This window comes from Hyperolius riggenbachi, chromosome 4 (assembly GCF_040937935.1).
Source record: "Hyperolius riggenbachi isolate aHypRig1 chromosome 4, aHypRig1.pri, whole genome shotgun sequence".
Taxonomy (NCBI): Eukaryota; Metazoa; Chordata; class Amphibia; order Anura; family Hyperoliidae; genus Hyperolius; species Hyperolius riggenbachi.
The window spans coordinates 70,249,860-70,266,028 of record NC_090649.1 but is presented as its reverse complement, the minus strand read 5'-3'; the positions used below and the strand labels follow the sequence as shown (position 1 = coordinate 70,266,028).

Here is a 16,169-nt window from a genome sequence, read left to right as displayed (position 1 = left end):
GCTACATATGTTAAGAAGAAGAATAAGAATAAACTCTTATTTTTCTGAGTTTAAAGACATTTTTCTTTGCATTTTTTAAAACTGATTTCCTCAAAAACTGCAAGGTCTTTTGTTTTTTCACCTATACTCACTATTCTCCTTAACATATGTAGCAATTGTGGTGGCAATAGCATGTATAAGGGCTATTTACCATTAAAGTTGGCACAACATTAGGTGAAAGTTACTAATGATTGTACAAAATCAATGGAATTCACAATTGTAAATTCTGCATAGGCATAATTGCAACACTAAATGCTGGAGATCATCTACATTATAGCTGAAATCCAGGTAGGGGTGATCAATATGGGAACAGAGCTTGGCTTCTCTGTAACCAAACTCCAGACATCTGTGGTAACTGGGCAGGTAGTGCTGGAGTTTGGCTACATTGTAGCTGAAATCCAGGAAGGGTCGGTCAAAACGGTAACAGAGTTTGGCTTCTCTGTAACTCTGTCTTTTCTGCATCCCTTTAGATGTGAATATCTGTATGCCCTTCTACAAAAGAGCTCATCCTAGTGGCTTCAGCACATCTAAAGGGATCCCGGGGATGTTCAATGTGTATTAGCAGCAGCGCTTCCTCATCAGATATTCCTCCACCAACTGTGACAATCACCCTATGGGGTTGGACTCACCTACTGGCTATGCAACGATCACAGTAGAATACACGTCTGTGAGGCATTACATAGGCTCCCCTCGCCTTCTCCCGCACAATGTAATAAAAAAGTGCTTCATTTTTACAATAATTGTGTATAAATGATTTAGTCAGTGTTTGCCCATTGTAAAATCTTTTAAATCCCTGATTTATATTCTGACATTTATCACATGGTGACATTTTTACTGCTGGCAAATAATGTAGCTGCTGCTTGCTGTTTTGGCAGTTGGAAACAGCTGTAAACAGCTATTTCCCACAATGCAACAGGGTTCACAGACAGGAAACTGCCAAGAGTACCTACTCAGAATTACTTTATGGGAGGGGTTTCACCACAATATCAGTCATACAGCGCCCCCTGGTGCCCCCCGATGGTCTGTTTGTGAAAAGGAATAGATTTCTCATGTAAAAGAGGGTATCAGCTACTGATTGTGATAAAGTTCAATTCTTGGTTGGAGTTTCTCTTCAACACTTCCTCTCACTGATGGCCAGCCAGATGTGTCCCAGAACAGTGTTCGCCGTCATAGAAAGTACTTGACCGATCAAAGCCTCTTCATTTTACCTCAAACATGAAGCAGAGCCTCTCATTGTGCAGTACAGTTAAAAACCATTAAAACCTTTATTAAAAGTTTGCACTCACATGATATAATAGAAAGGTTTGGATTTTGGAGCATTGTACAGTGGGTATCCACCCTGCGCGGTTTCCAGGGCTGACCGCCGCGTTGAGTCCCGTTTTGCTGTATCCTCTCACTGTCCTGCTCTCCCACATGCTCTCTCGCCACACCATGCAGCGTTCCGGAGTCCTCTCATTCTCTCGGCTAGACTCCTCCCCAGGAATGCACTGGACAGAAAACCTCGACTCATGCACACAGATTACCGAGCAGGGCTTATTGAGTTGAAGCATGTTTGTTCGGTAAATTATGCGGTATTTTACCAAACTAAATTATTTTACCGAACTGCCCTTACTGAATTGAGGCCATAGTAGAATACTGGTAAGATTAGTAACATTACTGTTATTCTACTTTCGGCAAGATGTTGCACCCAAGGTAACAGGATCGTAATCAGGTAATTATGATTACTGAAATTACGCGTAAATTTATGCATATACATAATTACAAATTGTTAATTCAATTGACTTTGTATAAGCATTCGTAAGACGCATGGATTTACGCGTAATTTCGTGCTGACTTTGACGGTGAATAGCAAAGCCCCCATACACGCTATTACTACCAAATTGCTACATATGTTAAAGGGATACGGTAGGGGGGTCGGGGGAAAATGAGCTGAACTTACCCGGGGCTTCTAATGGTCCCCCGCAGACATTCTGTGCCCGCGCAGCCACTCACCAATGCTCCGGCCCCGCCTACGGTTCACTTCTGGAATTTCTGACTTTAAAGTCAGAAAACCACTGCGCCTGCATTGCCGTGTCCTCGCTCCCGCTGATGGCACCAGGAGTGTACTGTGCAGACACAGACCATACTGGACTTGTGCAATACACTCCTGGTGACATAGTGGGTACAAGTCGCAAAAAGAATCTTTCAAAAACACCTTATAGTTTTTGAGAAAATCGATTTTAAAAATACAAAAGAAATATGGTATTTAAACTCAAAAAAGTTTTAAAACCATTTTTATTTTTATTTTTAAAATCGATTTTCTCAAAAACTACAAGGTGTTTTTGAAACATTATTTTTTTGACTTGTATCCACTATTCTCCTTAAAATATGTAATTTTGGCAGCAATATCATGTAGAGGGGCTCTGCTATTTCCCGCAACAATTGGCACGAATTTATGCATAAATTACGTGTAAATTCATGCGTAATTACGAATGCTTAAAATTGCATACAAAATTATTTAAGTTTTTCTCCGAAATTTTGCATTATAAATTACGATGCGTAAATGCGAATTATCAAGTGTAATTACGCATAGGCTTAATTTCTGCTCATCCCTACAGCTTACATAAAGTAGCCACCATATTGTCACATGCTGGATTTGATTCACATAGTAATAACTATGGCATAAAGCATCCAGTGGCATAGCCATAGGGGTTGCAGAGGTTCGCATCAGGGCCCTTGGGCCAGAGGGGCCACGTAGGGACTTCCTTCCTTTGGTTGTACTTGGCAGATTTTGGCAAACTGGATCATTTGTGATGTATAGAGTGCTTGGGGGGGGCGGAGCTCCTTAGCTACGCCACTGGAAGCATCCCTGATAGATTCCCACGTATTTTTCTTTTTTCTCTCTTTCAGGCACTGACAAGTCCAGGGGCCGTTCAAGCAGCAGTCACACAAATTGTTTCACAACTAAGTTCAAATGTAACTACTTTGCAAGCCAATGTATCTACATCCGTTCAAAACCTACAACTCGTCGTCAGCATATTACAGGCGGTGGCAGAGAAAAATGATGTTGTTGATGTGAAGGAAACCGTTATGGCGGTAAGCACAGGTTACAACAAATATCTCAAAGCAAAGTTACATTGGGATGTTTTAGTAAGAAATTAACAATATTCCCTGCATGTTATTTCACATCTGTGTACTGTATCTACCTATGCAAGATTTTCATTAAGAGTATCACGTTTTATTATGCACATCAGACAACGCGTTTTGCGGCTACAAACCGCTTCATCAGGTCAAGTTAAAATGCCTTAGGGCTGGTTCAGACGGACGCTTGTGCAGTGTTTACCACCAGCGTTCGGGGCTTCGCGTTAAACGATCCCATTCAAGTGAATGGGAGTGTTTGTACCAAGCTTTCACACGCGTTTACACGAACGCGGCGTTCGGGTCCCAATTTTCCCTGGCGTTCAAGGAGCCCCTGGAAGCTACATGTAGCCTCCAGGGGCGGTTAACCGCGACGGGTAATGTCCACCTAGGGAAGAAAAACACGACCGCATCCGAACGCAATGCGAACGCTGCTGAAAGCCCGAACGCATCACCACCATGACGCCAACGAACGCAATGCCTCCAAACGTCCGTCTGAACCAGCCCTTAGAGTGACCTCAAATGTAGTCAGCCCCGAAATTACGCGTAGTGCGAAACATAGTATATGCAGATGATTTTGCCCTTATGCAGAAAAATTTCCGTATTATCCAACAAAAATGCACATGCGTGGAACTCTCACATGCGTACGTTCCTATACGCATAGAATGTAGAATGTGCAATTACGGTAAACGTATGGGCATGCATAAACGTCAATTTGATCCGTACGCGTCAAAATAGACGCGTTTACCGCATTCGTAGTTGACTTAGCAATACACATGTAAACTACGCATATGAGCCGTAACTATGCATAGCGGTACTTCACTACGTGTAAATTCGTAAACATATTTTGCAACCTACGCATTCACATTACGAATTTACGATGCGTAGTTGGCGAACTACGACACGTAATTATGATTCAGCGTAGATTACGAGCATCCCTGGATTACGTATAGCTTGGGTGCCTCCTACCCTCTCCCAGTTTATATAGTAACCTCCTTAAAGAGGAACTCCAGTGTACATTTTACTGTTGGCAGGTGATGTAGCTGCTGCATGGTTTTTGGCAGTTGGAAACAGCTGTAAACAGCTATTTTCCACAATGCAACAAGGTTCACAGACAGGAAACTGCCAAAAGTTCGAAATTTTCTTGTGGGAGGGGTTTCACCACAATATCAGTCATACAGCGCCCCCTGATGGTCTGTTTGTGAAAAGGAATAGATTTCTCATGTAAAAGGGGGTATCAGCTACTGATTAAGATAAAGTTTAATTTTTGGTCGGAGTTTCTCTTTAAGAGGAGTATACTCAGTCTTAGACCTTTTTTGGAGGACAAAAGACCCCTTTCTTATTTTGGAGCTGCGACCGCCACATCATCTCCTCACAAAGGCCGAGTGGGGATGGTACTTCCTCACTTGCCCTTAACAGTGGTTGCCTAGCTTACAAACTATCTTTGTGAGTATATTTATTTTTCGCTATATACCTCCTCCTCTGACCTGACGATATTACATGAGATTGGGCTCCCGGTGTCTCTGTCTTTTTCTCACCTCTAAAAGATTGCCTTTGATATGGGACACCAGGGTTACAAATAATGGCTATAGCCAGTACAAGGCAAGGAGTCCTTGGGCAAGACTCCCTAACACTGCTGGGTGGCCTTACTGAGTGAACCCTTAGTGGCTGCAGCTCTCAAGCACTTTGAGTCCGACAGGAGGACAACGCTATACAGGTACAATGTTAGCATTATTATTATTATTACCTGTCTTTAGTTTATCTGTCCCAAATGAGTGGGTGGCATAGAAAGCAATCAGTAAACCAGCACTGGATGGGTGTCTGTCATAAGAAAGAGACATTAATAGGTGGCCCAATTACTGAAGGGGTAGCAGCAATGTATGCAGTGATGGTGGTATTAGTGCTGGTCCTAGCAGTGGTGGTAGAGCTCCAGGGAAAAGGTGCACCTCCTATAGTTGTGCCTCTAGGCAAGAGCCTCAATGATTTACAGTGCCTATGGAAAATAATACTTAGGGCAATTACTGAAATAGCACTCTGGGAGGAAGGGGGAGTGTGGTAAAAGTATGTGGCGTGATGAGGCCTGAAGTAGGGCATGTCCGGTAAAGGTTGTGGCAATAGGTCAGTCGCACATAGGTGAGTATACACCTTTTACCAAAAAAGACAGGCAGCAGTATATCTCCCAAAATAGCAAAATGAGACAGAAACTTCTTTCAAATAACAGAAACCCCTCCCTCCATGACAGCCCCCTGTGATAGACGACCAGTAGCAAACAGCATCCCATGACAGACCCCAGTAACAGACAGCCCACCATGATAGACCCCAGTAACAGAAAGCACCCCATGGCAGACCCCAGTAACCGACAGCACCCCATGGCAGACCTCAATAACAGACAGCACCCCATAACAGACACCAGTAATAGACAGCACCACACAGCAGACCCCAGTAACAGACAGCACCCCATGGCAGACCCCAGTAACCGACAGCACCCCACGACAGACCCCAGTAACAGAGAGCCCACTATGATAGACCCCAGTAACAGACAGCACCCCATAACAGACCCCAGTAACAGACAGCACCCCATGCCAGACCCCAGCAACAGACAGCACCCCATGGCAGACCCCAGTAACAGACAGCACCCCATAGCAGACCCCAGTAACAGACAGCACCCCATGGCAGACCCCAATAACAGACAGCACCCCATGGCAGACATCAGTAACAGAAAGCACCCCATGCCAGACCCCAGTAACAGACAGCACCCTATGACAGCCCCCAGTAACAGACAGCACCCCATGACAGACCCCAGTAACAGACAGCACCCCATGGCAGACCCCAGTAAAAGACAGCACCCCATGACAGACCCCAGTAACAGACAGCACCCCATGCCAGACCTCAGTAACAGACAGCACCCCATGAAAGACCCCAGTAACAGATAGCACCCCATGCCAGACCCCAGTAACAGATAGCACCCCATGCCAGACCCCAGTAACAGACAGCACCCCATGACAGACCCCAGTAACAGACAGCACCCCATGACAGACCCCAGTAATGACAGCACCCCATGCCAGACCCCAGTAACAGACAGCACCCCATGGCAGACCCCGGAAACAGACAGAACCCCATGACAGACCCCAGTAACAGACAGCGCCCCATGACAGACCCCAGTAACAGACAGCACCCCATGACAGACCCCAGTAACAGACAGCACCCCATGACAGACCCCAGTAACAGACAGCACCCCATGACAGACCCCAGTAACAGACAGCACCACATGACAGACCCCAGTAACGGACAACACCCCATGCCAGATCCCAGTAACAGACAGCACCCCATGGCAGACCCCAATAACAGACAGCACCCCATGGCAGACCCCAATAACAGACAGCACCCCATGGCAGACATCAGTAACAGACAGCACCACATGACAGACCCCAGTAATGGACAACACCCCATGCCAGACCTCAGTAACAGACAGCACCCCATGGCAGACCCCAATAACAAACAGCACCCCATGGCAGACATCAGTAACAGACAGCACCACATGACAGACCCCAGTAATGGACAACACCCCATGCCAGACCCCAGTAACAGACAGCACACCATGGCAGACCCCAGTAACCGACAGCACCCCATGGCAGACCCCAGTAATAGACAGCACCCCATGACAGACCTTAGTAACAGACAGAACCACATGACAGACCCCAGTAACAGACAGCACCCCATTACAGCTCCCAGTAATAGACTGCACCCCATTGGAGACCCCAGTAACAGACAGCCTCCTAGACAGACCACAGTAACAGACAGCACCCCATGGCAGACCCCAGTAATAGACAGCACCCCATTACAGCTCCCAGTAATAGACTGCACCCCATTGGAGACCCCAGTAACAGACAGCCTCCTAGACAGACCACAGTAACAGACAGTGCTCCATGACAGCCCCCAGTAACAGACAGCACCCCATGGCAGACATCAGTAACAGACAGCACCCCATTGGAGACCCCAGTAACAAAAAGCCTCCTAGACAGACCCCAGTAACAGACAGTGCTCCATGACAGACCCCAGTAAAGAGAAAAGCCTCCATAATAGACCCAAGTAACAGACAGCACACCATAAGACCTCAGTAACAGACAGCAGTCAATGAAAGCTCTGCCCTTCTCTGAAACCATCCTGATTTCTGTCTGAAGGCTGCACCACAGCAGCTAATCCAGGGTATGGCAGAGCATGGCTTTTGCCCTGTGCTCCCAGCCATTTTGAATATATGGCACAAGCCATGCCTGCCATATCCCAGATAAAGCTCTGAAGATGAGCAAAATTGCCACATTTTGTACTGCATGTGCTATCTATCCATCTACCTATCTATCTACAGCAATGGTCCTCAAACTAAGGCCCGCGGGCCGAATGTGGCCCCCTGAGGCTTTTTTACCGGCCCCCCACACACAAAATGTATTACTTATAAAAGCGGTCAGCTGTACCTTTAAATATTGGTGGTCTGCATATAGAATAGCAGTGCTGGCACCACCCATCCACATAGAAGCCAGAAAGCAGTAATTCGCTGGTTTCCAATCAAATTCCACATCAGGTGACACTGTTGTCCAATTGGACTGCAGGTTGTCACCTGGGTATGCTTCACTGTCTGGCCCACAAAGACTTCTACATAATTTTATGTATACTCCGGCCCCCCAGCAATCTGAAGTATGTTGACCCGGCCCTCGACCCAAAATGTTTGGGGAAACCTGATCTACAGTATCTATCTATCTATCTTTCAATGGGCCGCATTCAATTCACTTTTTCTCTGAGGATTTCTCGTAGATTATATTTTCAGACATTATCAATAAATTGCCTTTTAAGCCACCAGCAAGCAAGAAAATTCTGTTTGGTACTTTTTTGGTACTTTTTCAATTGCAAAGCGCTGAAAAGTTATTTTAAACTGAAGATGAAAAAATATCTCCTAGAAGAAAACTCGGGACAAAAAGTGACTGGAATAAAGGCCCATTTATCTTTCAGTTTATGGATTGACTTCTCCACATATCTGTTGCCTCTCACATTTCATTTAACTGTTGTCTATCTATCTATCTATCTATCTATCTATCTATCTATCTATCTATCTATCTATCTTTCGCTGTTTCTCAACAACTGTGTGTTTAACTTACAGTCTGTAAATGAAATCCCTTTGATTTGAAATTATTTTTTTTACAGAGCTTCCTTCAGACCGTTAATGTAGTTGTGGACAACTCATCCACATGGAACAACGTTCAAAATAAAACCAGTCAGAGTTCCAATCTGCTGCAGTCGGTGGAAAGATTTGCACAAAAGCTGAATTTCACTAATAACATTGAAATTACCGAGAATAACGTTCAGCTTAGAGGTAGTGTTGTCAGCAACACATCTGATTACAACGCAACTTTTGACTTTGACAAAATGTACAATTTAACAGGCAATGTTACAGTCAATACGGCAGCTCTGAATTCCAGTTCATCCAAAATCGTGAGTGTTGCCTACGCTACTCTGAAAGACATCTTGGGGGATAGCAGTAATGCCAACAACACAACTTCCAACAAAACTGTAAACGGTCTTGTTATCACCACTGTGATGTCAAGCGCCTACAACAATGGATTCTTTATTGGGATGGATTTTAAAAAGAGTAATGCTACACTGAAGAATGCAAGTTGTGTTTACTGGAACTTCACCCTTCGGGAATGGGACACATCTGGCTGTACAGTCCAGAGTTCTGGAGATAAAAATGTGTTATGTAATTGTTCCCATCTGACTCCTTTCTCTATTCTCATGTCAACAAATAATCCAGTTTTTAATCCACCGCAGGAGCTTACTTTAACCCTTATTACATATATTGGCGTGGGCATCTCCATACTCTCTCTGGTTGTCTGCATTATTATCGAAGCCACAGTCTGGAAGTCCGTCACCAAGAACAAGACGTCCTACATGCGCCACGTCTGCATCATGAACATCGCAGTGACGTTGCTGATGGCAGATATCTGGTTTATTGTGGGCGCTGCTATGTCTGACCAAAAGAAAATGGAAGCTTGCATAGCTGCCACGTTTTTCACGCATCTCTTCTATCTTTGTACTTTCTTCTGGATGCTGACTATGGGTCTTATACTGTTCTACCGTCTCATGTGTGTCTTCCACGACCTGAGCAAAACGACCATGATGGGAATTTCATTCTTCCTAGGATACGGATGCCCGATTATTATTTCAGTGATCACTGTGGGAGTCACCCAGTCTCGTAGCACCTACTTGGCCGGTGAAGAATGTTGGTTAAACATGACAGAAAGTAAAGCCTTCCTTGCCTTCGTTATCCCAGCCCTCTCCATTTTACTGGTAAATTTCATCACCCTGCTGGTGGTGATAGTGAAGGTCCTCAGACCATCTGTAGGGGACAGACCTAAAAAAGAGGAAAAGAGCACCTTAAATCATATTGCAAAATGTATTCTCATCCTAACGCCACTGCTTGGCCTGACCTGGGGCTTTGGAATTGGGGTAATGGCAAGTTCAAGCTTCGCGATCCACGTAATTTTTGCAGCATTGAATTCTCTTCAGGTAACCATAATTTCTTGATGGTGTTATTATGCAACAAATTTAAATGTTCCCCTTGAGTTCCCTCATAAAACTAGTTGTCCAGGTATTGGTTGATCTAGGCTTGCACACAAATGAGTTGGCCTTATCACGGTCATACGTAGGGAGGAGCTCAAATTTTTTTCCAAAGTAATTTTCAAGTCGAAATTTGAATTTTCGGCACGCTCAAATAATTCACGAAAATTTTGAGTGAATTTGTGCAATGTACATATTTTTACAAAATTAAGAACTTTCTTGACATTGTGTTTTCTCACACCCATTGGCTTCAATGGATTTGCAAAAAATGTATTGCATGCCCATACATTTTCACATGTAAACTGATTTGTGCAAAATTTGTGTTTTTGTGCCCATAGACTTTAATGCAATTGGTGAGAATGCGTGTTCTTATGCCCATATATTTTTGAAAATACACTCATTTGTGGGAAGTAGTGACATTTTTGCAAAAAAATTATGGCGATACAAATTCAGCCATATTCGCCCAATTATGACAAGGCTTGCTCATCACGGGTAAATTACGAGTTACCACGGTGGTTACTCGTGATTCAAATGAGTTGTAATTGCCGCAACTGAGCGGCTGTATGCAGCGGGGTTAATTACCCATAATGCCGCCGTCCGCCCTGCGTTTCAAAGAGCTTGCAAGCGTCCTATTGGTCACGTTGCAAGCCTCACACTGGTGCACTTTCTCCTTCAAGCTGGAAGGAGGAAGTGCGCTATAGCGAGGCTTGCAACGTGACCAATAGGTGAATTGCAAGCCCTTGAAATGCAGGGCGGACGGTGGCATTATGGGTAATTAACCCCGCTGCAGACAGCCGCTCAGCTGCGGCAATTACAACTCATTTGAATAACGAGTAACCACCGTGGTTACTCGTGATTTATTCATGATAAGTGGTGTTGATCAAACACCCAGATGTTCAGGTTCGGGTCGGCTCGACCGAACATCGTCCAGATGTTCGGTATATTCGGCCGAACACCGAACCCTATTGAAGTCTATGGGGACCCGAGCCGTGGGGGGCCGCAGAGCTGGAGGGATAGCAGGCAGGAAGGGGGTATTGGGCCAAGCGGCGGGGAGGGGGTACGGACCCCCCCTTCCTCCCTCACCTGGGTCCCCCTACCTCCACTCCCCTCCAGCTTTAAAAAGTTAAGTAGCATCCGCTACTATCAAGAGGTAACGGGCGGGGATCACTCACCTCTTTGCCGTTCCAGCGTGTGCTCCACTGACGTCACTTCCTGCAACGCCGTCCACTTACAATACAGTGGGCGGCAATGCAGGAAGTGACGTCAGTGGGACGCATGCTGGAACCAGAAAAGGTAAGTGATCTCTGTCCATTACCTCTTAATAGTAACTTTTTAAAGCTGGAGGGGAGCGGAGGTCGGGGGACCCAAGTGAGGGAGGGGGGGTCCCCCCCGCCCCGCTAGGCCCAATATCCTGTTCCTGCCCACTACCCCTCCAGCTAGGGGCCCCGGACAGCGCGGCCGAGCACCATCAGGTGCTCAGATGGGTACGAGCCGAACCCGAACACCACATTATTCGGGGAATAACGAACAGTGTCGAACACTGTTCGATCAACACTAGTGATGAGCAAGCCTGATTATGACAAATGTTCAAGAGTTTAGTAATTGAGACATTTTATTGATAAGGACAAAAACAATGTGTTTCGTGGCACTTTGAGCTAGATACAGCTGTGGACAAAGCTTATTTACCTGAGGAGGTGGCTTTAGGCCTAAAAGTGTGTTTTTGTCCTTATCAATAAACAGTCTAAATTCTTGATCATTTGTCACCATTAAAGGTAAGCCTACATTTACCTTTTTAAGCGGTTTTTCACACTTTTATTGGGCGCCTCCAGTTACTAGCTACAACTGATCCCACCCTATTTAGGGGTCTAACATTTTAGAATAATGACAACAAAAAAGCTATTTTGATTCATTACATTATTTTCACTGCAGTTCCTCTTTAAGGATTGAGTTTTCTGGGTCCATCTGAAAATGGCGCAGGGAGAAAAATGGCACACCGTTCTGCCGATAAATAAAACGCTATTTACCGTTTTAATGTAAATACAATAAAACGGTAAATTTAGTTTTATGCTACATTGATTGCAGAGCGGTGCGCCATGAAAAACCATACAGGAGGCTGGGGTCGGTAGTACAGGCAGCGGGGGCTGCTAGTGTAGGCAGCGGGGGGCTGGGGGAGTCAGCGGGACACTAGAGGGCATAGGCAGCGGATGTATCCAGAGGCATACGTTACCCTGTCCTGGGCCGGCGATCGCTCCTTGCCTCCGCTCCTTCCATTCGTTTGCTGTATTCCTGCAGCCGGCCAATCACCATGCGGAGACTGAAGCCACATGGTGATTGGCCGGCTGCAGGACTACAGTAAACGAATGGAAGAAGTGAAGGAGCGGAGGGAAGGAGCGATCGCCGGCCCAGGACAAGGTAACGTATGCCTCTGCACATCCTCCCCCGATGCCTATGCCCTCCAGCGTCCCGCTGCCTCTCTCCTCCCCTGACCCCCGCTGCATTTTTGACCACTTATAACGCTATTTAGCGTTATAAGTGTAAGGCACACTGCCTGCGCCATTTTTTAACACTTATACTGCTAAATAGCGTTATATAATGTAAGTCTATGGGGCACCCTTTTTATCCCCCTGGCGCTGTGTGCCATTTTTAACTGACACCGAGTTTTCTAGCCAACACGTTATTTGGTCTATCTCCTTTCTTTTGTATGTTGCTTAATCATGTACTAGGAGGGTGAGAGGGTGAGAGATTGTTAGGCATGGGGGGGGGGGGGGGGGGGAGTTAGTGTATTAGGCATGGGGGGGAGTAGTGTTAGGCACTAGGAGGGAAGGTTAGTGTTAGGCATGAGGAGGAGTGGGCTAGTGTTAGGCATTAGGAGGGTAGTGTTAGTGTTAGGCATTAGGAGGGGAGTGTTAGTGTTAGGCATTAGGAGGGGATGGTTAGTGCTAGGCATTAGGAGGGGTGGGCAGGGCCGGATTTCTGGCAAGGCCACATAGGCCATGGCCTAGGGCACCAGAAATGTAGGGGCGGCTCAGTGAGGGGCAGTAAAGCTGTTTTATGCAGCCATCCCTATCTACAAAGACCGCTTTATCCTTTGAACTCTCTGTCCTGTACTTGTATCATCCCTGCAAGACCTGAAAGCTCTATCCTGCAGGTACATATCACCCTAACTCTCATGGTGACACAATGGGTCCATCATTAATGAGATGGCAAACATCACATAAAAGTTCTTAAGGAAAACATAACTAATAATTTATACACGAATTACTAAAATAGTTATTGTCTGTGACATCCAATGATGCAAAGTAAGTAGAATTCTCATTGGGGCACACAGAGATAACCATACAGACGATATAGTTGGCCTTGGGCGGTAAAAAGTACAAATCCGGCCCTGGGGGTGGGTTAATGTTATGCAGTAGAAGGTGGAGGTTAGTGCTAGGCATTAGGAGGGGAGGGTTAGTGTTATGCAGTAGGAGGTGAAGGTTAGTGCTAGGCATTAGGAGGTGGAGGTTAGTGCTAGGCATTAAGGGGGTGGGTTAGTGCAAGGCATTAGGAGGGGAGGGTTAGTGCTAGGCATTAAGAGGGGTGGGTTAGTATTAGGCATTGGGAGGGGAAGGTTAGTGCTAGTCATTAGGAGGGGTGGGTTAGTGTTAAGCATTGTGAGGGGATGGTAAGTGCTAGGCAATATGAGATGAGGGTTAGTGTTATGCGGTAGGAGGTGGAGGTTAGTGCTAGGCATTAGGAGAGGAGGGTTAGTGTTAGGCACTAGGAGAAGGGCTAGTGTTAGGCACATGGAGGGTTGGGTTAGTGTCAGGCACTAGGAGGGGTTGGTTAGTGTTAGGCATTAGGAGGGGATGGTTAGTGCTAGGCATTAGGAGATGAGGGTTAGTGTTATGCGGTAGGAGGTGGAGGTTAGTGCTAGGCATTAGGAGGGGTGGGTTAGTGTCAGGCACTAGGAAGGGTTGGTTAGTGTTAGGCATTAGGAGGGGATGGTTAGTGTTAGGCATTAGGAGGTGAGGGTTAGGCATTAGGAGGGGTGGGTTAGTGTTAGGCACTAGGAGGGGTGGGTTAGTGTTAGGCATTAGAATGGGAGGTTAGTGTTAGCATTAGGATGGAGAGATATTGTTAGGCACTAGGAGGGGAGGGTTAGTATTAGGCACTAGGAAGGGTTGGTTAGTATTAGGCATTAGAAGGGGAGGTTAGTGTTAGGCATTAAGAGGGGAGGGTTAGTGTTTGGCACTAGGAGAAGGGCTAGTGTTATGCACTAGGAGGGGGGTTAGTGTTATGCACTAGGAGGGGGGTTAGTGTTAGGCACTAGCAGGGGTTGGTTAGCGTTAGGCATAAGAAGGGGAGGTTAGTATTAGGCATTAGGATGGAGTGATATTGCTAGGCACTAGGAGGAGGGTTAGTGTTAGGTACTAGGAGGGGAGGTTAGTGTTAGGCATTAGGAGGGAGGTTAGTGATAGGCATTAGGAGGGGGTTAGTGTTGGGCACTAGGAGAATGGCTAGTGTTAGGCACTAGGAGACCATCACTTCAAATCCAGCGCTGGAGACTTGGGCGCAGCGGCGCAGGAGACTTGGGCGTAGCCGGCGCCACCATAGGCCGTAATAGGAACTATGGCTATAGCAGGCACAGGGAGTAACTTCAGCGTCGTCAGAAGACGGAGCTGAAGTTGCTTTTAAAACAATAATTCGGCTTCCAGCAATTGCTGGAAGCCGAATTATTTCATTCCTCCACCATCCATGGCGGCCTGGAGGGGGAATAGTAATTAACACGGCCCGGACTTGTGCGGCAGCAGGATCAGCCATATACCTGCTGTGTCCTGCGCCCACATCTACCACCACCGTTATCTCTCGTACGCCTAGTAGAGTGGGGCCGAACCTCCGATTTTAGGTTCGCGAACCGGGTTCGCGAACTTACGCGTAAGGTTCGGTTCGCGTAAAAGTTCGCGAACCGCAATAGACTTCAATGGGGATGCGAACTTTGAAAAAAAAAAATTATGCTGGCCACAAAAGTGATGGAAAAGATGTTTCAAGGGGTCTAACACCTGGACCCCCAGGTGGAGGAGTGGGATACATGCCAAAAGTCCCCGGGAAAAATCTGGATTTGACGCAAAGCAGCGTTTTAAGGGCAGAAATCACATTAAATGCTAAATGACAGGCCTAAAGTGCTTTAAAACATCTTGCATGTGTATACATCAATCAGGTAGTGTAATTAAGGTACTGCTTCACACTGACACACCAAACTCACCGTGTAACGCACCGCAAACAGCTGTTTGTGTAGTGACGGCCGTGCTGGACTGGTGCGCACCATGGCGAGAGTGCAGGTTTTGGTGGCTTTACAGCCCATATGGTCGCCTGGCTGATGTAGCTGAATGACAGAACAGTGACTGTCCAGCTGATCAAATTTGGTCTGACCACAATGAGGCAACGACCTTATTATCGTGGGTGTGCCCCCCGAGACACTCATCTAGGCGCCGGTCATTGCTTCATTGTGATACGCAAGCCCCTTCACCACGGCAAGGTAATGATCACGAAGGGGGATGGGCGCATGTACATGCCTTTTCTTTTGTTGTTGCAGCTGCCCGCAGTGCAGCCAGAAAAATTAGGCAGTCATGTAATCGCACCAGAAAAATTATTACAGCGGCCGCTGCTAGCAGCGGCCTAAAAAAATTCAGCAATCCGCCTGGAGTCCCGGACCCTGTTGGTGGTGGCGGAGAAGGTAGTCAAGCGGCCTGCAGGCAGACATGCTGTGTGGAGGGACTGGGAGCGACTTAGTCTTCTTGGGGCAGGCCAGGCAGCCAGTCACACGGCGTGCAGGCAGAGATGCTGTGTGTGCGGGGACTGACTTAGTCTTGGGGCGGGCAGCCGCCCTCCGGGATCCATGCCTCATTCATTTTGATAAAGGTGAGGTACTTAACAGTTTTGTGACTTAGGCGACTTCTCTCCTCAGTGACAATGCCTCCAGCTGCGCTGAAGGTCCTTTCTGACAGGACGCTTGCGGCAGGGCAGGAGAGAAGTTGGATGGCAAATTGGGACAGCTCTGGCCACAGGTCAAGCCTGCGCACCCAGTAGTTCAAGGGTTCCTCATCGCTGTTCACAGCAGTGTCTACATCCACACTTAAGGCCAGGTAGTCGGCTACCTGCCGTTCCAGGCGTTGGTGGAGGGTGGATCCGGAAGGGCTACGGCGAGGCATTGGACTAAAGAACGTCCGCATGTCCGACATCACCATGAGATCGCTGGAGCGTCCTGTCTTTGACTGCGTGGACACGGGAGGAGGATTAGTGGCAGTGGTACCTTGCTGGCGTTGTGCTGTCACATCACCCTTAAAGGCATTGTAAAGCATAGTTGACAGCTTGTTCTGCATGTGCTGCATCCTTTCCACCTTCAGGTGAGTTGGTAACAGGTCCGC

The 16,169-nt window shown here is 46.7% G+C and overlaps 1 protein-coding gene across 6 annotated transcripts in view; it reads left to right on the top strand.

The window, feature by feature from the left end:
• LOC137571282 (adhesion G protein-coupled receptor F5-like) overlaps positions 1-16,169 on the top strand; it is a 299,361-nt gene that overhangs the window by 251,640 nt on the left and 31,552 nt on the right. For all 6 annotated transcript variants that reach the window (XM_068280195.1, XM_068280196.1, XM_068280194.1 and 3 more), the window contains 2 exons: positions 2,929-3,114; positions 8,350-9,711. In XM_068280195.1, coding sequence (XP_068136296.1) covers positions 2,929-3,114; positions 8,350-9,711 — 1,548 coding nt within the window. The remainder of the gene's footprint in view (positions 1-2,928; positions 3,115-8,349; positions 9,712-16,169) is intronic.